The 24475-nt window shown below is 30.1% G+C and overlaps 3 protein-coding genes across 6 annotated transcripts; 2 read left to right on the top strand and 1 right to left on the bottom strand.

The window, feature by feature from the left end:
* The first annotated feature begins 4788 nt into the window (after nt 1–4788).
* On the top strand, nt 4789–10261 carry LOC114178249 (putative clathrin assembly protein At5g35200). 3 transcript variants are annotated; one of them, XM_028064052.1, is made up of 16 exons: nt 4789–5021; nt 5416–5526; nt 5615–5684; nt 5844–5941; nt 6454–6595; nt 6690–6790; nt 6976–7059; nt 7206–7256; nt 7340–7405; nt 7483–7548; nt 7631–7711; nt 7800–7877; nt 8494–8652; nt 8797–8872; nt 9198–9313; nt 9481–10261. In XM_028064052.1, the coding sequence occupies exons 2-16, from the start codon at nt 5431–5433 to the stop codon at nt 9835–9837; spliced, it is 1641 nt and encodes a 546-aa protein (XP_027919853.1). In that variant the 5' UTR covers nt 4789–5021; nt 5416–5430; the 3' UTR covers nt 9838–10261. The 3 variants fall into 3 exon arrangements, with proteins under 3 accessions (XP_027919853.1, XP_027919854.1, XP_027919856.1); XM_028064053.1 differs by having other exon boundaries at nt 4794–5021; nt 5421–5526; nt 9481–9837; XM_028064055.1 differs by lacking the exon at nt 4789–5021 and adding an exon at nt 5167–5181 and having other exon boundaries at nt 9481–9837.
* A 7243-nt stretch (nt 10262–17504) lies between these two features.
* LOC114178927 lies at nt 17505–21045 on the top strand. Of its 2 annotated transcripts, none has more exons than XM_028065075.1 (3): nt 17505–18118; nt 19629–19813; nt 20411–21045. In XM_028065075.1, exons 1-3 carry the CDS (start codon nt 17644–17646, stop codon nt 20921–20923), a joined length of 1173 nt encoding a protein of 390 aa, XP_027920876.1. In that variant the 5' UTR covers nt 17505–17643; the 3' UTR covers nt 20924–21045. The 2 variants fall into 2 exon arrangements, with proteins under 2 accessions (XP_027920876.1, XP_027920875.1); XM_028065074.1 differs by having other exon boundaries at nt 19626–19813.
* A 1675-nt stretch (nt 21046–22720) lies between these two features.
* LOC114179783 (vesicle-associated membrane protein 711-like) lies at nt 22721–24117 on the bottom strand. Its single transcript, XM_028066238.1, has 4 exons — nt 23567–24117; nt 23295–23485; nt 23049–23212; nt 22721–22971 (listed from the first exon to the last, which is right to left on the bottom strand). The coding sequence occupies exons 1-4, from the start codon at nt 23793–23795 to the stop codon at nt 22881–22883; spliced, it is 675 nt and encodes a 224-aa protein (XP_027922039.1). The 5' UTR covers nt 23796–24117; the 3' UTR covers nt 22721–22880.
* Nucleotides 24118–24475: the final 358 nt, after the last annotated feature.

The raw sequence follows: 24475 nt of genomic DNA, 5'->3' as shown, positions 1-24475 counted from the left end.
AACGTCCTAATTACATTCTTTTATAGTCTATATTATATACTTTTATACTTAATAAATTGTATTAATTTTTACCAGAGCCAAAGGTCCTAATTTCAACATTTTACAGCAGGAGATTATATACTTCGACTCTTTAAGTTTCACGTGCAAATAAGTTACGTAATTAAGTGAGTTTAATTAGTTAGATAGTACTCACTCTTGTTTAGATGTATTAGTTTGATACTTATTTTTAAAAATGTGTTGATTACGTTCCAACTTTTTAAAAGTGTCTTAATAAGTTTTTTTTTAAAAAAATTATTAAACGACGTGTCATATGTCAATATCTGTTTTTTTTTTTAAATTTTTTTAATTGTTTTATTGTTATCCCATGTTAGGTCCCTGGTGTGACATGTGACACACTGTCAGTGTCACATGACAAGGTATTTTCTCGTGACAAAGTACTATCACGTGTTAGTGTTACTATCAAATGTCATTATTTTGATTTCAATCTAATATCCACATATATCTATTAACTGTGTTAATATAATTATTTTCTGAAAAGGAACTTAATTGAGACACTTATTTAAAAGTTGAGATGCAATTGATACCTCCTTAAAAATGGATATCAAACTCAGGTGTCCAAAGAAAAGCAAATACTATTCAACTAATTAAACCCAATTAAGTACTTAAGGTCATTGATTACCTCCGAAACTCTTTAAACACCAAGTACAATTCAAGGTTTAAGACTAATGCAGACCATCATTGGTAATTCGAAGCCACGAGGAAAAAGGCAATGAAGTTTCTATTCAACTCCATGCTTGCACGGTTGCACCTCATCAACCTTATTGCTGATAATCCCTGCCATAAAAAATGAGTTTAAATGTCCCCATTATTGGAGGTTGGTTGTGACATGTCTCCTGGTATAGTTGGTTAGCAGATTATATCAATCAACTCCATAATTTTGTACTTTCATAGCATTTTCGGTTCCTTTCCAATTAAGAGAACCATTTGCTTTACATAAATATCATAAGTACTTTATTGCCTAATTAGATTCCGTTAAGGATAAGAACCGAAATTTAAATCTAACTTAATATTACAAAATTGGTTTGTAAAATAAAATTTGCACTCACATATATTTTAAATTGGTCTCATCTTTTGTTGATGTGAAACTTCTAACATACACCCTTTAAATTGAGTTGAAATATATACCGTTCGAACGTAAGACTACATTAATAAGTGGTCCCATAATGACCTGATAGCAAATCAAATGATAGACTCAACAAATACAAATCTCACAAATCTCGCTATATTATAGGTTTTAAACCTGATTTTGATACCAAAAAGTAGATTCTAAACCTAATTCAATTTTACAAAATTGATTTGTAAAATGAAGTTTATATATATTTATATATTTTAAATTGACTTTATATCTAGTTGGTGAGAAACTTTCGACGTATTTACCCTTAATATTCATATATCGAATCAAGATTATTTCAAACATTTGGTCCATAAGTGCAACAATTCATTTTCTTAATTCATGCTCATTGTTGCATGCATGCATATTCCTAAGCTATTGACAAACTATGTCAACAACCTTTTACCAGTGCTGGTTATGTACGTTGTTGACAGCAGAATTATGTAATCATGGTTGTTGGTTTCATTTTTCTATCCATGGTTATTGGTTTTATCGATTATAATTGTGACGAGCATCCTCCAATCATTGTCTTTGCTAGCTAGCACTCTTTGATCACTATTTTCTTTGCTAGCCTTCCATATAATGCCTTTGCTGGCATCCTCTTGTCATTGTCACTGTCGGTATTCTTTAATTGCCATCCTTTGCCTTTGCTATCGCCAATTAAGGGGTGGATGACTCGGATTTACATAACAGGGAACAACCAAAAACCTTCAATTTTATCCCATTCATGTATTCCTCAAAATTTTCGGAAATATTTTTAAATTTTAACTGTGTTATCACTCTTCTTTTTTTTTTTTAAATATTAGTATAGAATTACACAAGATAAAATTTACTTTCAAAATTTCACTTTTTCCATACCTTTTATAAAATTATTATCAAAATCCTACGACAATAAAAATAAAACGAATTTACACTATATAAATAAACATTACTAACCTGCCAATTTTATTTTAACAATTTTTTCGTAAGAAATAGGTACAAATTTTGTTACGAAAATTTTTTTGCAAAAAATTGTTATCAAATTTTTTATAAAATATTATGTATAAAATACTTTTAAAAAGAAGTTGTAAAAAATATTTATAAATTTTATAATTTTGTAAAAAATAATTATGTACACATGACATGATAATTAAAACTTTTAAAGAAAATGACAATAAAAGTCCTTTTTACAAAATTTTTCAACAAATTTGTAACAAAAATTCAATATATAATATAAAAATTTGTAGTAGTAAAATGTAAATTTTATCACATAAATTAATTAAATTTAAAATCTAATTGTAATATAATTTTTAGAATTACCCAAAACTATTTGAATAAAACCTTTTATTTATTGGATGGGTTGAAGATCTAATATCAAAGATAAAATTAATTTAAAATTAATTTTAAAGGATCGAAGTAGATTAAAGTGTACTCCTTACAAATTTATAATAAAATTACAAAAATACTAGTCAACAATCATCGAACAGAATTTACACGTTGAATGCATTTGTTTGTGTGCCAATAGTGATTGTCATGAAACACGATCACGTACCTCACAGCCCATATCAGAAATACACTAGTTTCTCAATGTCCAAAAGCAATAATATATATATATATATATATATATATATATATATATATATATATATATATATATATATATATATATATATATATAGTATGAATTTTGTTAAGAAGGAGAAATGTTTACACATGTCTCCAAACTTAATAAAAAAATAATTGACATTTTTTTATTAGTTATACTCAAAACCATATTCTTTGAAAATGATAATTAAATAAATCTAAACAGACATAGTTATATTGTTCTAACAAGATATCTCATTTATGTCTACGAGGACAACGTGCTTGAGAAAATAAATTCTATTAAAGATAAAGTATACTTGTTGACAAGTAAATGTGTATTTATATTTATAATATATCATATTATATATATATATATATATATATATATATATATATATATATATATATATATATATATATATATATATATATATATATATATAATCTCCCTGCCAACAGGGCATTAGGTAGTAGAGACACATTTCAATAAAGTATGAGACCATCCCTAAATAAAAAAGCGTAAACCATCAAAGGAAATTCTGACATAGCTCTCTATATATATTGTAAATAAGATTAGTGGTATAGACATTATCTTAGTCAATTTTATTTAGATCTTAATTAAAAATTCATTATAGATAAAAACAATGTAATCAGTTAGATTTTTCATTTGTACAGATACTAATTATCAGCTAAACAAATAGACCTTCTACATTTATATATAACGCGGTAAAAAACTTACATTAGGAATAACTTAAAATTGTATAGTTTCTAATTTAAAATTATTTATTTATTTTTTAAATAATAAACCGCTAATTCTATTTTTTATATAATTTAATACCCTTTTTCTTTGAAAACAAATTAAATTTTGTAGTGATTTCCAATCCTTTAAAAATAATTACAATTAAAGCACCACCTTATAATTATAAATTTATTTAGCTAATGATTATAACGATAAGTAAGATAATAATCTTTTAGGAAATAAAGAAAAAAAAACGCTAGTTGCAACACGCTTTAACTAGATCAGGTTTGACAAAACTAGGCAATAAAAAATTATAGCTAGTTGAAAGATAAAAACTTAGTAACATATATTCTATGAATTAGTAAATAAGTTTATAAGCATTGAAGCTTAGTCAAAATCAAGCATTTTCAACCATAGATAAAATTTTGTTTGAAAAAACAATCATTTATTAAATTGTTGTTTTACTTTGATCATAACTACAGAACCGACTATACCACTTGAAACCAGGCAACCCTCCATCCTCTCAAATTTCAAGCTCCTTGTTATGTTAAACAAAAAATAACTAAAAATAGCTGAAAAATTACGTTGAAGTTAAATGCATTTTCTTGAAGAGAAATTAAATAAAAGATAAGAAAAAATAATAATGGAAAAAAATAACAAGTACAATAATTTCTCTATTATAACAATTATTTACTTTTTTTTCCTCTGAATCAAACGACTCAACTAAATCCAGCAATGAAAAAAAAAAGAAAAAAGAACTTACCTAAATATCATATCGTTATCATTTTTCTTTCCATTTTTAGTAGGGAGGATTTTTTTTTATTAGAATATTATTTCTAAAAAGAATTGTTTGAATGGGATTGTGATAATGCTTTTGATTCAAATTATATATATATGGAAAATGGACGGTTTAAAAAGTTACTAGAAACAATCCAAATTTCTATTTTCTAATTTAGTTATTAAATAAAATAGTGAAGTTGTTAATATAATAACGGTCTAAGAATTTTGAAGAGTTAAAAAAACGCATGAAACAGTGGGGGGCGGTGGTTGAAGGCGGTGAGGTGGCAGAAGAGACCAAGAAGAGCGAGGGTAGAGACAAAAGCAGGGGATCAAATCCCAATTTAACCAAGGAGCAGTACAACTTCTTACACTACCGTATTTCTGACAGCAAGATTAAGCCAAACAAAAATGCTAATCCTTAATTTTTTGTTGGGCTTCTTTTTCTTCCTTCTAACACCAACAATAATAAAATAAAATAAAAAAACAATATCATATAATATTATTAATAATATATTTAAAAAATTAACATCAGACGCCGACGACCAACCAAACCAAGCCTATATTGTCTGTCGACTTTTCTATCTCTCTCTCTGGTCTCAGGCACACAACTTACTCTCTCTTTCTCTCTCTGATTCGGCTTGTTCAGCTTCAGAGAAATCTAGTTCTAACCGTAGATCGTGCTTTTGTTTTTGTGCCGAAGAAGCCACTTCTCTACTTGCGGTTCTTCTTCTTCCTCAATTTTATTCGATTCGCTTGTTGCAAAATTCTGTGAGCCCACCTTTTCCCGACAATGCCTTACTTTTTTTTTTTTAGTTTTTAAAATAACTGTAAGGCCGTGTTTGGCTGTTATGTCTCTGTTCTTCTTTATTTTCTTTGTTTGATTTTGAAGCTTGTTCTGTTATTGTCTGATTCTCGAAGTTATTCAGAGGTTTGTGGTTATTTTGTTGTCGGTGAGGGTTTTGTCCTTAGTTGGATCTGAGTTCAGTGATATAATAATTGTGTTGTCGAGTTAAATTTAAGAGATATTCGTTACTTACACTTGATTGATTATTGATGAACCGTCTTTGGTTGGTGTCAGATTAGTTGATTTTTGGATGGAAAGAGTGGGGTTTAGGAATGAATAACTGAGATCTTAATTTTGAGTTTTGGCTGAATTTTTTAGTTAAGTGGGGAGAGGATGTCTGGTGGCACGCAGAAGAGTCTGAGAAAGGCACTTGGGGCACTTAAGGACACCACAACAGTCTCATTGGCTAAGGTCAACAGCGATTACAAGGTAGACTTATTTGGACACAGATTCTGTTGGATGGGATCTCTGGATCAGGTGTTTTGTCTTGGTTCTCAATGGCTTTAATGTGTTCCAGGAATTGGACATTTCTATTGTTAGAGCCACAAACCATGTTGAACGTCCAGCCAAGGAAAAACACATAAGAGGTTTGTTTTCTCCCTCTCCTTATTATTCTTTGCACAGAAATGATTAATGCGGTGAATCTACTGTTCATTTTATGTTTAGCTATTTGTATTTTGAAGGAAGAATAATTGTTGGACAAGTAAAGGTTTTGATTCCTCTTGTTTCTATGCTCTCTCTTGCAGCTATTTTTGCAGCTATCTCAGCTACAAGACCTAGAGCCGATGTTGCCTATTGCATCCATGCTCTTGCCCGGCGATTATCAAAGACACATAACTGGGCAGTATGTGCACAATATCTTAGATCTTGTGCTAAATATGACTGTTTTTTTTATATGAACATGAATTATTGTCAGTATATTCACTTAAAGACCTGGAATGCCGGATGAAGCTTTTATGAATTCATTATCGGTTGCTTTCATGAAACATTGCATTCACGTGATTTTTTTTGTCAATTATCATGTGTTCCTCACTTCTGGAGTCTTGCTATGATTTTTACATGTGACCTTGAATAAACGTGGGACAAAGAACAATATCAAGATAGCAAATCTTGATGAAAGATCACCAAGAATGTGTTTAATGACTATGACTATCACCATTGTTGCAAAAACTAGATAATTTCATCTAGTTCTAATGCTACATTATTTGTTTGCACTATATTTGCATGATAACTTCTGCCTTTCTCAGCTAATTCCTCAGTTTCCTATGCTACTTCTGTGGTTCTCATGTAAATCACCAGTGAGCATGTGTTTTATTTTGCTTATATTTGGTTGATTGACAAGTGTTTTAACTCTAGGTTGCTTTGAAAACTTTAATTGTTATTCACCGTGCTCTAAGGGAAGTGGATCCTACATTTCATGAAGAACTCATTAATTATGGGAGAAGTAGAAGTCATATGCTCAATATGGCTCATTTTAAAGATGATTCCAGTCCAAATGGTGACACTGTCTTTCTCTCCTTATTGATTTTAGTTTCATTTTCATTATTATGTTTATTGACTTTATAGATGTCAATCATTGTTTCATTGCACAGCATGGGATTATTCTGCATGGGTGCGCACTTATGCATTATTTTTGGAGGAGAGGCTGGAATGTTTTCGTGTGTTGAAGTATGACATTGAGGCAGACCGCCCTGTAAGTAAATTTTTATTTTATTTTCATAGTCTTTCCGTTTTACAATTCAGATTGTTCTCTTCAAAATGAGTAGTTGATGGGTATTATTCAGTAATTACATGATGGTAGAAAGCCTTCACTTTTCATTGCTATCTCATTGCATACATAAATCTAAATTAGGAAACTTCTTTTGTGAATTTCGTCAGAGGACCAAAGATTTGGATACTGCAGAATTATTAGAGCAGTTGCCAGCTTTACAACAACTTCTTAATCGAGTTATTGGCTGCCAGGTAAGCTTTTGAATTAATTAGTTCAAGATAGATGGATTTTTTACCCAAACACTTCACAGGTGGTGTGGGCTTGATTGAAGGAACAATTTTTACAACGCTGGCAGCATAATAATTGTTCAACTTGTTTTAACTTTTATGTGGTGCAGCCACACGGGGCAGCTGTACATAACTTTGTCATTCAGTTAGCACTCTCAATGGTAGGTCAATTATATCACCATACTATATTCTTTAGTCGTTTTTTCTTTTCCTCCTCTCTGAATGTACTTTATATTGCATATAGGTTGCTTCAGAAAGCATTAAAATTTATCAAGCTATTAGTGATGGCACAGTCAATATGGTTGACAAGGTATATTTGGTAATTATATTCATCGATTTGAAGCTTGATGTTCAACTTTCTATGTATTTATGAGACTATTGTAACAGTTTTTTGAGATGCAACGCCATGATGCTCTGAAAGCTCTTGATATATACAGGAGGGTTGGGCAGCAGGTATTTGCAATGGTGTACTTTTCTTTTTCTATTTTTAACTTCATCTATACAGTTACGCTAAAGATCTTTCATACAAATCTAGGCTGAGAGACTGTCAGAGTTTTATGAAATATGCCGTAATCTTGATATTGGGCGTGGAGAGAAGTTTATTAAAGTCGAACAGGTTTTGCTTTATGTTTGACATTTTGGCTTCATTTTTCAATTGTTCTTCTGGAAAACATATACTGAATTTATTGGTTGATGATATGAAGCCCCCTTCATCATTTCTGCAAGCTATGGAAGAGTACGTCAAAGATGCTCCCCAGGGACCAATAGTTCGTAAGGATCAGGTATTGATAGACGTTGCATAACTCTGTTTCATTCTATGGATGTCTCTGTGGATTTATGTTAAGGATGCAATCATAAAAGGCAAGTGTGTTGTTATTTAATACACATCTAGTTGACACATAAGGCACACACCAGGGAAGACCCTGTTGGCTGTATACTACATAAGTAAGATCAATGATTTATTTGTTTCTGAAAACTTTATTTTCTTTTAAGAAAAGTGGTTCAACCATTATTGCAACTTGGCTAGTAACTGAAAAATAAAAATTAATACATTACGATTGTTCTTTGATGTATGTTATTCCGTTCAACAACAGAACATTTTGGAAATCTTTTCCATTACCTTAAGAAAAATTCCATGTTGATTTTACACGCACTAATTTTTGTACAATACTTTTTGTCTTTCAGCAATGAATTTTCATATATTTGTAGAAACAACAATATTAGTATTTTAGCTTTATGTTTGTCATCAACATACTTTTTCTCCTTTCATTTATTGCAAGAAGCTCTGTGTCGTTGCAATACTTTCAAAATTCTTCTACTCAGTAAAATGCATTGTTATATATAGGCCATATAAATATGTTTTACCAACCAGTGGTTCCATACTCTGATTGAAAGCAGGCTATTGAAAACAAAGAAGTTTTAGCTATTGAAGATAAAAAGACAACAGAAGTGCAAGAGGAACGCCCACCCTCACCTTCACCCTCACCTCCTCCACCTCCTCCTGCTGAACCTGTGAAAGTGGAAGCACCACCAGTGCAACCACCACCTGATCTGTTGGTAATTAATTTTGCTTTTAGTGCGTCTACTAGCCCTGTTTTTGATATAATTCGGATTGCTGACTGGTTGTACTAGTAATGCTTTACCCAGAAGAACGTTGCCTTAGCTGCACTAACAACTTTTACTTTTTTTTTTACTAATTAGAATATGGAGGATCCGGTTCCAGCTGCTTTAGAGTTGGAAGAGAAAAATGCATTGGCTTTGGCCATTGTTCCCATTGGTAATTTCTTGTTCCTTGTCTTCCATTTTGGTTAATTAATACATTGAATAAAAGCACTTGCGAACCTTAAAAAATAATTGACAGTAATAATTGGCTCATAGCATCTGACTGAACTCTTTTTATTTCAATATTTCAAATTATGAGGATTAAGCCTCTTAATCTTAGTAGTGACTAGTCATGTGAGTTGCACTCCCGCATTGTTTTCCTTTTCCTGCACTTGGCAGTTAAGACTAGACCGTTCTATTTGATATCTACTATTTAGAATATATGTAGGCATATGTCTTGTGGTAAATGTATATGATGTCTTGTTGATGGTGGTTTTCAGCCGTTGAACAACAGCCTTCTGCTGTTTCAAATCCAGCAAATGGAACTACAGGATGGGAATTGGCACTTGTTACTGCTCCTAGTTCAAATGAGAGTGCTGCGGCAGCTAGCAAACTGGTAGGCTCTCTGCTACTATGAATTTACAGTTCATTCAGTTCACATGATTAGTGGATACAAATCTGTCCCAATATTTAATGTTTCTCAAGCATAAGCACACACGCACAAACTCTTTGCATGAACACGTTTCTGTTCTTCTGACTGAGTGATGACCTACTTGGTATCAGGCTGGAGGTTTGGACAAGCTTACTTTAGACAGCCTTTACGATGATGCACTCAGGAGAAACAACCAAAATGTCAGCTATAATCCATGGGATTCAGCACCAGGGGGAAACACAATGCAACCAACAATGCATGATCCATTTTTTGCCTCTAATTCTGTTGCTGCTCCACATTCTGTTCAGATGGCTGCTATGTCCAACCAGCAACAAGCTTTCATGTATCAGCAGCAGCAGCAAATGATGATGATGGCCCCTCAACAACAATCAGGGAATCCTTTCGGAAATCCTTATGGAGCCACTGTTCACCCCTATGGCTCAGGTATGCCTGTTCAATCATACAATCCATATACAGGTCTCATCTAGGCATTTCCTGTGGAAAAGAAAAACAAATCCTTAATAAGCTCGAGGAAGAAAAGGAATGGGTACTCTGATTACTCAGCTTTCGGTTGGGAAAGAAGAATAGACTTGTATCATACGTTGTGTGTGGCATAGTTAGCTAGAGTGAAAATTCTTTTTGAATAATTAGCAGAGGGAGGGTTTTGATTATATGATTTTTTATGTACAAGGTAAATTGATGATAATGAGCTTTGACTAAAACCACTTAGTTTCTTTTGTCCCTGATTGATCACTTCAACGCTTTAGCAGAAAATTTGTTCTTCATATATTGGAATATATTGTTCTCAGTTGCCATTTCCTGTATACGGTGGAAGTATATTCATTATGTGATTGTGATACAATTTGTTCAATGAAATTACAAGTCTAATAAACATATTTTGGTTTGGGAGGAGCAATGTTTTTCCTTATAGCCATGTGCAATGTTATATTCTGTAAGACGTTTATATAAATATTAATTTGTAATCATTTTTTCCTCGAAGGGTGAACTATAGTTAATGTGTTTCGTTCGAAAAGTCAAAATTTCAGGTTTGGGTGCTTAATGTTCTTATAGCCTTGTGGAAATCGTAGTTAAAGAAATCATGTCTAAAACATTAAAAAAAAAAAAAAAACTAATCAATTGTGTCATGGTTTAACACAATTAAGCTGTAGTCTTTTTCAGGTGTGTTGTTTGTTGACAGCTACAGTGGCTTTTCTTGATAAAGTCTTCGCTATAATCATTGCTGTTTATATCTCTTTAAAGTGAGACAGTGAAGGCTTCCTCACCAAACATTGATTTGATATAAGATTAAGCTTTAGACATCTTAATTTAAATTAAAGTTGGATAAATATTTACCTTTTTATATAACAAGTTTTTTCAAGGAGAAATTACGATATTTACATATAATGTTTTTAAAATTATAATGCACTTCTTCGGTAATAAGTTATTCTAACACAGTACTTTTGTCTGGAAACAAAATTGCTGCTTGTAATGCATTAAAAGGAAATTATATTATAATTAAACAAAATTCATGAATTGAAATGTAAAAGTAATATAAAGTATTATGTTAAAAAAATATAAGCATCTATGAAATTTTTTTTATAAGGTGTAATGTTAGAAGTTAATTAGTTAATTAAAATAATATATCAAAAGCAATCGAAACAACCTAAATAGTATATACTAAAAACTAAAAAGAAAATATAAAAATAAATGTATGTAATTACCTTGTACATATACATGTGTATGTGTGTGTTATAGAGTAAATACATTACTTAAGAAGTACTATAAAATTTAGTTTTTTAATTATCTTGATTATATTATTAATAAATACTGAAAAAGAACATTAAGAAAATATGAAGAAATAAAATTTTATTAAACCTAAAATTAGACAAAACTTTATTTACACACACATTCGTCAATGATTATCCTACTAATTAAAACATTATTAGTTATGTATTAAACATAAACAGTTATATACACATAATAATGTATTTACAACCCTATAAAGAAAATAAAGAAAAATTTTACTAATTTAAAATAAAATACAATCATATATATATATATATATATATATATATATATATATATTAAGTAGTTTTGCTGTTTTTCATCTTTCTCATTTGCAGATCTTTTAATGGGGTATAATATATAATCATAGCATATGAACAAATAACAAATAAAAGAACAAATAAAAGGATAAGTTAGTGTAATTATAATGTTAATAAAGACATATATTATCTCATAAGAGAAGCAATTCTCATCGTCACAATTATTCAAAATTTTAAAAAGAATTATATATCAACATAACATATAAAACCTTAACTTGCATGACTTCACTTACAGAAGACAAGTGTATTGAGTAAATTCATAGATTTTTCACTTGCCATGCTATCTCACACTCTCACATAGCTCATTCTCCTAGGACAATGAACTAGGACCAATGTCCCCCTTAGGTAAATTTCTTATACTTATGTGACTCGATCTTATTTCATACGGAAGCACTGGATGGTAGGAACCTTTTTTGACTCTCATAACTAGATATCTTCTTTTACATGAGTTGAATACTAGTAGAGTTACCTGACGTCTAATGCCTTGACCCTGTAGCTCTCTGGAATTAAATTTTCATATGATGTCCAATGGTCCCCAACAATTGTTGAGCATCACTAGAGCTCTCTGTAATTTATTTTCTATATAGTGTCCAATGATTATAAAGTCCCGTCCAGTTTCGTATCTAAATTTCAAGGTCTGATATAGTATCAAATTAGTCCATTTTTTTTAACTCAAAATAAATATAATTTAACTCAAAATACTCTCATATAGTACCAATTAACCAATTGGATATATTATAACTCATATGCCAAACATTCACAGTGCAAAACATATATTCATTATTACATCAATTTAAAATCAATATTTTAACTCAGTAGTTTAATCGATAATTTACTAAAAATAATTCAATTCATATGCAAACATTAGATGACTCCACGATCCAATCAAACATTTATTATATATTATAGTTTAATCACCTTCAATTAAGTACTTTAATCATTATTGTAAAATACTAGCCTCCTATACCTGAAAAGACGCCCCTAAACTCAAAAGGTGTTGTACACTAAATCAACTCTCACAATCTCTACTAGTTCTACCTCACGGAGACTATTCCTACCATCCTAACTGAAAAGAGATTAATCTTATATCCTTTATTGCCGCATGCAAACACTTTAACACCTTAATGTAAGCAGATATCTTGAAAAATCAAAAGAAGGAAAAAATATGAACTTTCTCTCGTTAGGAAACCAACAAATTAGGATTGTAAGCTTCAATATTAGAAGTAATTTTAAAGAAACAAGAATCTTTCATAAACTAAAATTTGATTAATTGATGATTTTATTTATAAACTTGACTTTTACTAATAAAATAATCCAACTTATTTTTAAAATAGCACTTTTATTTTCAATTATTTTCTAAATTCTTCTATTGGAACATGTTTATCCCTTATTATCATGTGAAAATATTAACTAAATTTCTTAAAATTATAAGTAGTTCTTAAATTCACTGCCCTATGTAAAGATTTATTATTATAGATGAAATGCTATGTAAAGGTTTATTACTATAAATGAAAATGCTGCCAATGAAAAATTGAACTTTCAAATGTGTTTTTAAGTTTAAGACAAACATTTAAAAATACCAAAAGTTAAAACAATCCAATCTCATATAACTTGACTCGATTTTTTTTCTATCTATCATTCTATTAACAATAAAGTTACTAATGTTACCAAATGTTTTTAAATATTTTGCATAATACTCTATGGAGTAACATGTCTACCGTATCTATTCACAACTAAAATATATCTTAAAAGAATAACTTTACTTTACTATTTGAACATTTCATATCATATCATATTATATATATATATATATATATATAAAGTAAATCAAACTTGAAAAGACAATCCATTCATGATTCTCTCTTTGTTGCATTGCACAATCAACATTCCATAATCAATAAATGGGACTCCTTGTTTTGTTGGTTGTTTTTATATAAATATTTTATAAGAGGAGAAAACTAAGTCTGTTTGGCACATCATATAGGGAGAAAAAACGTAATATAACACTAACATTTCAAATAAATACCAAAATCAAGTACAAATATATAAATTTCAGTTTTTAAATTTACGAAAATCTTGACTAAGTAACATCAAAATATTTGACATAAAAGGCTTAAAGTTTCTTTTAAAAAAATCCAAATCTGATTCAATTTAAAATAATGCATGAAAATAAAAAATAAAACAGTAACAAACATTAAAATGATTATTTTTCCAAAAGAAAAAAAATAAAAAATAGAGTCCACGGGTCAATAAAGCTTCCTTGATCCTATCTTGAATCTGTGATTAAAAACTGTTAAATTACATGAAAGATTTTGTTATTTTTTTCTGTTAATTTAGCTACACGGTTGTTAAGTGTAGACCAGATTATTATTTTGTCATATCTTGAAATTATTGTTACATATAATTTTATTATTTTAAAATTTTATAAATTATAAATATATAATTTATAATTTTATAAAATATTTCATCATCATTTATATATATATATATATATATATATATATATAAATTAAATTTTGTACTTTCAAATCTTATATGTTCAACTTTTGTATATTTAAATTTTGAAAATAACAGGAAATATAATAATCAAGCTAACCAATTAAAAATCATAACATTAACTTAACAGAAAAAATTAATCCAAACATTCGGTTGAAAATTTTAAATTAAACATAAAAAGTTATTACAAAATTAACTATTAGTTTTCAAATTTATCTTAAATATAATTAAATATAAAAAGTAAGGTATACAAATTTATAATTTTTAACTAATTTTCGATAACTCAGAATCTTAACGGCTTTTTTAGTTAGTTTTGTAAGATAGACATCAAATTAATTTTCATATTTTTTTAACTAATTGGCACGTAATCTGAATTAAGATTCATTCGAAGTAAATTAAAAACAAGTATTCCTAATAAACTAATATTATATAACAAAAACTCTATTTTTTTGCATAACTAAAGTCAACCTTTAAAACAGTTAGAAATTAATGAAAGACATTGGGTCAAACATAGAGGAGAAGAGGCTGTGAAAAAGCAATTGCAGTTGTGCAAGATTTATGTCTGTACTTATTTGCATTAAAGGATTTATCTAATCTTAATTTATTATTCTACATAAATAAATTATTTTTCTTACTTTAGGTAGAACCCTACATAGGGATGGCAACGGGGCAGGGTGGGTACGGGTATCATGATCCCATCCCCATCCCCATAATAAAAATTCATTCCCATCCCCAAACCCAACGGGTATACAACTTTTGATCCATTCCCATCCCCACCGGGTAACGAGTATTTTCTTATACCCATACCCATACCCATTTTTTTATTGTTCCATATATCAATTAAATATTTTTTATAAAAAAAATTTAAAAATCACACCAACGGAATCATGATACTATCAAAATATTCAATATTAAAATAACATACTCTTTTTGATTTTCATGATGTCAAATATTAAGAAAAATATTATAATAGTATAAATCTCAAATTAAAGTATCAAATAACAACTAAATAAAATTCAAATAATTATATAAAAGCTAAAAAATTACACATTACTAAAATTTTATAATAACCAAAATATTTATTAATTTTACAAATGATCAGTGGTTTCATTTGCATTCGATCCACCTACACATAGAAAAAAAATGAAAAATTAGATATGATATAATAATTGAAATTGAAAATTTTAATTACTAGAATATAATGTACCTTCTTCATCAGATTCATTTTCACTCATGAGAACATCTTTTCCTTTTAATTTTTTAACACCTACAAACACCAAATGTAGAATATTAGATGAGAATTCACAAAAAATACTAACAAAAAATATTAATAAATTTGAGTAACTTACCTAGATGGTTTGAGTTCCATATCCAACTTCTTGTACACATCAAAGCCTCTATAGTAATATGATGAAGTCGACTACGGTGAGAAGTTAATATCTGACCACCAGTACTAAAAGCAGATTCAGAAGCTATAGTTGTTATTGGAATAGCTAAAACATCCCTTGCAATTGCTTGAAGGGTTGGAAACTTTAACCCATTTGTTTTCCACCATGATAGGATATCAATTTCTTGTGTAACCGGCAAATTATCTTCTTCCAAGTAATAATCCAACTCTGTTTTCATAACTGTAGTTCTAGATTTTTTCTTTTTTGCCATAAACTCTAAAAATTCATTCGCATCATTATCAACATCCTTTCCCAACTCCAATGATGTAGCTCTATAAGAAGAAGTTTCATTCTTTTTTGATTGATATTCCAAAACCAAATCATAGCACATTTGACGAATCCTACTAAGTTTCAGATCAAAATCATTACCATACAATTTATAAAAATAATATTCTAACATGTCCATCTTGTACCTTGGATCTAAAACTGAAGCAATTGCCAATATGTTATATAACAAAAAACAAAGAGAATGAGAAATATGTTATATATATATATATATATATATATATATATATATATATTATATTATATTATATTATATATTATATTACTATGTATATATATATTATATGTGTGGATATCTTATGTTTATATATATATATATATATAATTATTTATATATATTATATTATATTATATATTATATTATTATTACTATGTATATATATTATATGTGTGGATATCTTATGTTTATATATATATATATATATATATATATATTTATATATATATATATATATATTTTTTTTATAGATATATATTTATTTTAAGTATATATTATATTATATTATATAATAATATATATTATATTATTATGTATATATATTATATGTATATGCGTAGATATTTTATGCTTTTATATATATATATATATATATATATATATATATATATATATATATATATATTTCTTTTAAATTTTTATAAATTTGTTTATAAAAGATCTCACTAGTTAAATGATTAATTTGTTTTATACGTATATATTATATATATTATATTATATTATTATGTATATATATTATATGTATATTATATTATATTATATTATATTATATTATATTACATGTATATGTGTAAATATATATATATATATATATATATATATATAAAAGTATATTTTATTTATATGTATATATACTATATTATATTATATTATATTATATTATATTATATTTTATGTGTAAATATATTATTTATTTATATATATTTTTTAGATTATTTAATAAATTATAAATAGTTTAGTAATTTAAGCGGGGACGGGTATTTGGGCGGGTATATATATATCCCCATCCCCATCCCAGTTGAAAATTTCGGGTATTACCCATATCCATATCCATACCCAGTCAAAGCGGGGATTCCCCGTCAAAACGGGGATGGGTTCGGGTGATACCCACGGGCACGGGTTTATTTGCCATCTCTAACCCTACATCCTAAATTAACAAATTTATTTTCGAATTTATATTTTTAATTAAAATTTGTATGTGGTGGATCCAAATAAAACTATATTTTTTTTTTAATTAAATTGATTCATTTTATCAATATAATAGTGTAAATAGATTATCATACAATTAAAAATATTCTTTCTGAGAAGATTAGTATAGCTAATTGCATCTGATAGAGTTCTTTTGAAGATTTTGAAAATATTGTCAGGTGTTATTTTTTCAACAAGAATATTTTAAAATATTTTTTTTTTACATTTTTTAATCAAATTTAATATTTAAAAAACACGTAAAAAATAAAAAAAAATTATGTTAATTATTTTTGGCAAATAAAAATATAATTTACACATTTAAATATTTATATTGAATATTAGATAATCCAAATATTAGTAACTTTATTATCAATTTTAATATAATATAATTTATATATTTAAGCATATCTACTTCATTATTAGAATTTTTTAAAGAAACATATTTAAATTTTATGCATATTATCTTTTATCTAACAAATCATTATCATGATGCTCTAATAGTAATATCAAGCAAGTAGTTTTTATATGGGTGTTGGATTAATAAATGAAATTTAATTGAACTGAAAATCTTTTTTAATCAAATATATATAATTTCATCTGGTGAAACACAAGATGCTTATAGCCAACAAGTTTAAAAGGTTGATGTTGTGTCAGTAGTTATGTTCTTTTGAAATCGATTTCAACTCTTCAACTCAGCTATTTCCTCTGAATCCCAAAACTAATTATCCAGATACTCATCTTGCTTGCACGAGCAGAGAAGCAAAACAAAAAAAAATGTCTTGGTTCTTCAAGTCCAACCACCCTGACCCCGAATCTTCTCAATTCAACGACCGCACCGTTACCCAATCCTCTTCTCCGCCGCTTCCCGCCGCCGATCGCCACGGCGTCAAGGACGACATATCGCATATTTTCCGCGGCGTGGCCAACTTCCTCGCTCCGCCGCCGTCATCCTGGTCTTCCGCTTCTTCCTCCTCTTCCTCCTCATCTTCTTCCTCACAAGCTCTGACCGGAATCCGGAACGATCTCGTGGAGATCGGTGGAAGCTTCAAGAACTCTCTCTCGCTAATTTCCACGAACAAAGCCGTCACCGGAATCTCCAAGTTCGCTTCTCAGTTGTTGCAGTTGGAGTCTGATCAGCAACGAAGTAACGACGCAGTGCCTGGAACGACGGATGATGTTGTGCGTTTCGTGAAGGAGATTTCTGTGCGGCCTCAGTGCTGGACCGAATTCCCCTTACCGCTCCATAATGGTATTTTCGAGTTTGCTTGGATTATAATACATGCTATTTGTTAATTGTTTTGATCATGCTTATCTGTTTTTTCAATTAAATATTATCAGTGAAATATGAGAGAGTTTGTAATTTAACCGTGTGGTCATGCAGTTTTTGCGGTGGAGCCTCTCTGGCTAATTGGCTAGATCTCATGAGTCTGTTGGTCATTTTATAAGCTTATAATTGCTATTTTAACTAACGAGTTATCTCATTCATGCATGCATCACACGCAAAGGAAGATTGAAATTGGTATAGCTTATGGTTTTGTGTGATTTCATAAATAAACACGAAGAATCCTGAGTAAGTTAAGTTAAGTAGAGAAAATAGAGATTGCAAGTGATGTATGGTTTGTCATGCTCTGCTGGAAAGTACTCTTGTCTTTACCAAGCTTGGTAGGAATGCATGATACATCAAATCCTATTGACAGTAATCAATGCAGGTGGCCATGCTCTTGAAGTATGAAGTAATAGGTAGCTATGTTTGAATTTCAAGTCTATTGTTGAAAAAATGCAGCCAATAACGTTTCGGTAGGATCAGGATATCAACAAAAACAACTCTCTTGAGAGCCCCTTAGATAAGTTTAGAGAATATTACATTTCCAGAACTTCTTCTGTGCCTTGCAGGGTAATAATGGTGGAGGAGATGGGCTTACAGTCAATTCAAAAACTATACGAGGATAAATGGGATGCCAATTAAAATAGTTTATATTTGTCCTTTTGAGTGTCTTACAAAATTTGTTACTTCAGAAAATTGAATATTAATCACTAGTTTTTCAGTAATACCCTCATTTACTTCAATCTCATAACATGGGTCGGAGAATAGTTTGTCAAAGAAATTTACTTTATATAATAAATAGTGCAATAATTTCTAATTGATCCGTGTCATCTTAAAAGATGTAATATGGGTCGGATGGAATATTGAAGCTGTGAATTGCAATGATAATTTCATAAGTCAGGAGGTTAATAGGGAAGGTTTTCATGATTTTGAGAAAGAATGGAAGCTTTATCTCACTCATTTTGTGAAAATTCTAACTTTTGCTTGTTTACATATTTTGTGTGTTGTGATCAAGTTTACCATGAAGGTGTTGGTGCTGTGTAACTAAGTACTGTTTATTTATCAAATATTGGAGGCATGTCATCTGAGTTGCGTGTCATTTTATTTTACTTCCAATATTTGAATTAACCTCTTAAGTATGTTGAAGGTGAGTTCAACCACTTCTTCGGCATTTCTGATTTTGCAGAAATTAATCTTGTAATGATGCTAGTTCACACTCCCAGTCATAACAAAATCCAAACACTTGTGTCCAGCTCAGAATATCTCTTTTTTAAGTCTGGAAAATGTTCTTTTAGTAAAGTGGTTTTTTAATTTTTTACTTTTGAGATAGCATGAGTCCAAGAAACCAAAACCACTCATTTTCCTTTATTTATTCTACCCGAATTTATATCGAGATTGATGAACCTTAATACTGAAATTTGACTTGTTGCAGCAGATTTTAGCATGTCCAATTTTCAGAGAGAACATGCATTGGCTATAGAACGGCTGGTACCTGAATTCGTTGCTCTAAGACTGAATCTTTGCAGTTACATGAACGTGGAGAAGTTTTGGATGATCTATTTTTTGCTAATACTCCCAAGACTAAATCAGCATGATTATGAGTGCCTATCAACCCCCAAGGCAAGCCTTTTTTACCCAATATTGCCGTATTTAAGTTTCCTTACAACTTATATTTATGTGAATTATTCGTGCATGCTGGTCAGATCAGTCAATATACTCTAGGAAACAATGTTATTTTTGAATTACAGAAACACACGTTATTCCATGCTGAACTTCTATAGAACTTATCGGCAGTAAAAAATTGTTGTAGCCAAGAGAATACAGAGCACTAATACAAGCTATACTTTATTCTATTTCTATATGCTTAATTGAATTGATCCTCTAGTCTCTCCCCACCCCCTTTGATTATACAACTTGTATACGATACATAAGTCAATAGCAGACCACTATCTGCTGCCACTCCCACCTTAAATATTTTGGATAAATTATATGTCTTGGCCTGAAGTTTTTGCATTTGTCTTTGTTTATTTTATGACTTTCTCTCCAAATGTGTTGGTTCTATAAACAATTTTTCAGATTGTCGTTTATTGCACCCAACAACTATGTGATTGAAGATAAAGTCATAGATAATTATCTCTTCTATTCTTTGTACAAGTTTGGGTAACAACAATCTCTAAGTGATCGCTATATCATGTTTTTCCGTTTTTCTCTTTGTAGATTGTTGACGCAAGAGATGAGCTTCTCCAGAAACTTGGAGAGAGGAAGAATTTGCAAGCTGAAGAAAGTGAAAAACCTGGGACTGTGGATTCACATCAAGAAGTTAGGGAGGACTGTGAAAGAGAAAGTATCTCATTTGAGCAAGACCAGGTTTTGACTGAGGTCACAAATGCAGTAGAGGGTTTAGAAGTTGGTGACACGGTTAGTACTGAAAAATGGTTAGAAGATACTGATATTGATGCTAGTTCATTTGCTTCCTGTACAAAACTTCAACAGGAAGAGGATGTGTCATTCAGTGACCTAGAGGATGATGGGAGTTATAGCTCCGATAAATTATCAAGCCACAGGGAGACGCATGACATCAGGGGCTCATCCCCTGAAGGTGCTACCAGTGACTGGGTTCGGCTGCATGAAACTTCTCAGAGAGATGGCAGGAAGAAGGCTATTCGTTTAAAAGGTAAGGATTCAGAAGATGAGTCAAATGATTGGCTCTCAGTTGATGATTTTAATTAGTTAGGCTTTCCTTGATTCACCAACTTGTAAAGGTTCAATATTTTTCACTTCTCAATGGCTCAGTATACCATTATATAAATTAAACTATTTACTTTCTTATTCAAACGTGCATATTTCTCGTCTGTACTGTTGTGCATTTGGTGAAACATCGTTCATTTGTTGAAAGTGTACAATGCAAACAAATCAAAGATTTCAAGAATAATTTTAATTTGGAAGTTTATGTTAGTTGATCAGTAACACAGAACGTTGACGTCTAACTGTTCATAAAAAAACGTTTTTGGATTTAATTGCTATGGGTGTTGTCCCTTTTCAAACATTCTGTCGTTATAAAAAGTTTAGATGTCATAGAGAATGAATTCTTTAACGTATGATTGAATAATACAGTAAAAACGTATGATTGAATAATACACTACTATGAATTTTACCACGAATATGACGACTTGTGTTTAGTGATTAGGGAGTTATTGCAATAAAGAAATTTTAGGAAAAGTGCAGTTTAAGTCATGTTGTCTGTACTTTAAGTGTTATATTTTCTACTTATGGAGTCCCTCACCATATTATGATTGAGATAGAAAGAAAAGTAGAGAGAAAGCAATAATAGCATATTGGAAGTTGTAAAATACACATCTACGCAGATCTGAAGCATAAAGAATGGGGTTTGGTTTGAGTGTGGTAGATTGCTTAAATAGAAAGGCCACTACAGAGAAACATTATGGGAAATCTGGCCCCAACATGTTTATAACTTTATAACCATAATCCCAAAACTTCACCAACTAGAATGCCATAAACTATAAACCGAGTCAATGCTTCCCAAAACCAAGGCTTCTTCTTCCTAAAGAACAAACCAGATACATTTTTGAAATTCGAGTTTGGTCCTCTTCATCTTTTTCCCAGATTTGACCGATTACTACTCAACTCTGATTTTCGTTTATTTGTAAGCTTGGTATCTATAATGTTTATAAAAAAAAAAATGGGAGGCCAAAAATTCAAATTTTGGTGATATTACAAGAACATAAAAGATGCAACCAAGCTTGAATTTTGAATTCGGATTCTCTAGTGCGCATCTGCTGAGTTGCTGAAACAAAAATGGGTTCTATTGTAATAATAGATGACAATCATTTTTATGAAATCGTTTTCATTATTCAATGAAGTCCGATTTTCTCGTCTAGTGCTAACACAATGCTCTGCTGTTATGATAAAACCCATAATAATGACACATTTTTCTTGTAATTTAAAATAACATAATTAAAGAAAAACATATGGCCAATAATTTTAAAGTATTTTATTAAAGTAACATAATTCAAAATAGAAATAATTTATTGAACTAATCACAAGGTATTGAAATAATTCAAAAAAATTGTGTAAGTTTTTAAATTTAAATCTAGCTGTCACTATTCTACACAAAAAATAAAATAAAAATCATAAGGTATGCCTTTAAATATGGAAACAGTCATTAATAATAAATACCAAATAAAATAATCCCTAAAATAAAAGTGAATAGGATGTTAAATCTCCGTATAAAAGCAAAATATATATCACTTAAGTGACACATTTTGCTTAAGTGAAAAATCACCATCACTTTAATGATATTATAAAAATTTGAATTAAATTCTATCGAAAAAGAATTGTTTTGACTATATCTTTGTTATTGCGATTTAGGTTCCAAAAATTTCATCCAAGATTATATCTTTTCTTCATAAAGCTGTTACCCATGTGCCTGGTTTGATAGAATTAATGCAAAGGATATTCAAAAAAGCAATTACACGAACAATCTTTCACAACGCAAGTCTTAATTACTTTCTAAAACATGCAGAAGCCATTGATAAATGATTGCAAAGCAAAAAAAAAAAAATTATATATATTCCTTCTTTGATTGACCCAATATTATTATTCTGAAGACGTTAATAAGTAGTACAATGACTCAAAATAATATCCCCTTTTGGGTTGCCTTCACAGCTTATCTCAAGCAATTAGTCAACAAGGGACCACGGCAGAGGAAGGCGAGTATAATGTAAGATACAATGACGAATACTATGATAAGTGCAACCCTGCATCATAAGACATTCATGAAATCAATTATATATGCAAATTAAGGTATATATGATGAATTTAATGTAGTACTTACGTTAACCTAAGGTTACTCCACCACAAGTTATTTTTATAACGACGGGAGTGTTTTCTGAAACGAATTGAATTGTTATTCATTGCTGAGGTTTTCTCTACCAACAGTTCCAACCTCCCACCTCTCTCCAGTACTTTTTCAATGTTGTCCACCATCACAGTTCTCACCTATTATCATCACATGCATCATCAATATTCAAATAACTACGATCTTTGAGAATAGAGAATTAATGTGTTCACTTAAACTTGCCTGAGTCATTTCACCTTTGAGACGGTTCAATCTATCAGCATTTGGGTCATTGGAGTAATAATCCATCTGCTGGCTCAGGATCCTTGAGAACTCCTCATTCATGGCGTACGCAGGAGATGAAAGAATCGCACGCCCATATGTCTTCACAATTTTTTTATGAATATCTTCAAGAAATGCAAAAGGGATCATTCCTGCAGTGAATCCATTCAAAAACATTGCTTCATGATTGGATAATCAATCAGATTCAAAAGAAAGAAAAAAAAAAACATTACTTCCGAATGCATCATCAGCCATGCAAAGAAGAGTGAGGCCATCTGTGGTCTTGACATGAAAAACATAGCGATCATGGGAAAATGAAACATTGCTGTCTTTGTTGTTGTCGTCCCCGACATTGATCTTGCCGAGTATCTGTTTGGCTACGACACTGGCATTACTCTGGGTGGCGCTGAACTCAGCCAGAACCACCTGTCCCCTTGCCACCATTCCATACAGAATCCCCATTAATTTTTCACTGAAAGGTGGAAAAGCTTTGCCAAGATCAAGATCAAGAAGGGTAATTTCTTGTTTTTGGTGTGGCTAAAAATGTGTAACGAAATTGGTTTTGATTTTGGTTTTGGAGGTGCAGTTACACCGTAACCAAGACAAGAATGAAGAGAAAACAAAGTGGCCATTTGATTTGATCTGGAGTCCAAAAATGGGGTAAACGACATCTGGAAATTTAAAAGGAAACTCTGCCTCTACCCTTTTTCATGCCTACCATGGCTTTTTCGGTGCCACCAAAATTGCCGAAAAACATGGACAACAAAATCATCCTTCTAACTTTTAACAAACAAAACAAATATACCTATCCAATCAAAATTAAACACAATATATATATAATAATCACAATTTATTCTCTTCACTTGTAAATTAAACAAAATCTTAATTTCTCTCATTCATAAAATAATTCTACTCTTTTTTTTCTCCTCCGAATCCGATCACTTCCTTCTTTTTCTTCTTCCTTACACTAAATAGTGTATAGCAGAAAGCGAGTGAAGAAGCATGTGTATGAGTGAATCTTGATATCTAGCTGGTACACGTTGAATATTTCAATTGAAGGTATACGAAGGATATTTTGACAACTTTTTATTATAGTACGAAATATTATTTTTTAAATAATTTTGAAATATTAAAAAAAAATT

This window comes from Vigna unguiculata, chromosome 3 (genome assembly GCF_004118075.2).
Source record: "Vigna unguiculata cultivar IT97K-499-35 chromosome 3, ASM411807v1, whole genome shotgun sequence".
NCBI classification, from domain to species: Eukaryota; Viridiplantae; Streptophyta; class Magnoliopsida; order Fabales; family Fabaceae; genus Vigna; species Vigna unguiculata.
Note: the sequence above shows the minus strand (reverse complement) of the source record. Positions and strands in the feature narration are given on the sequence as shown.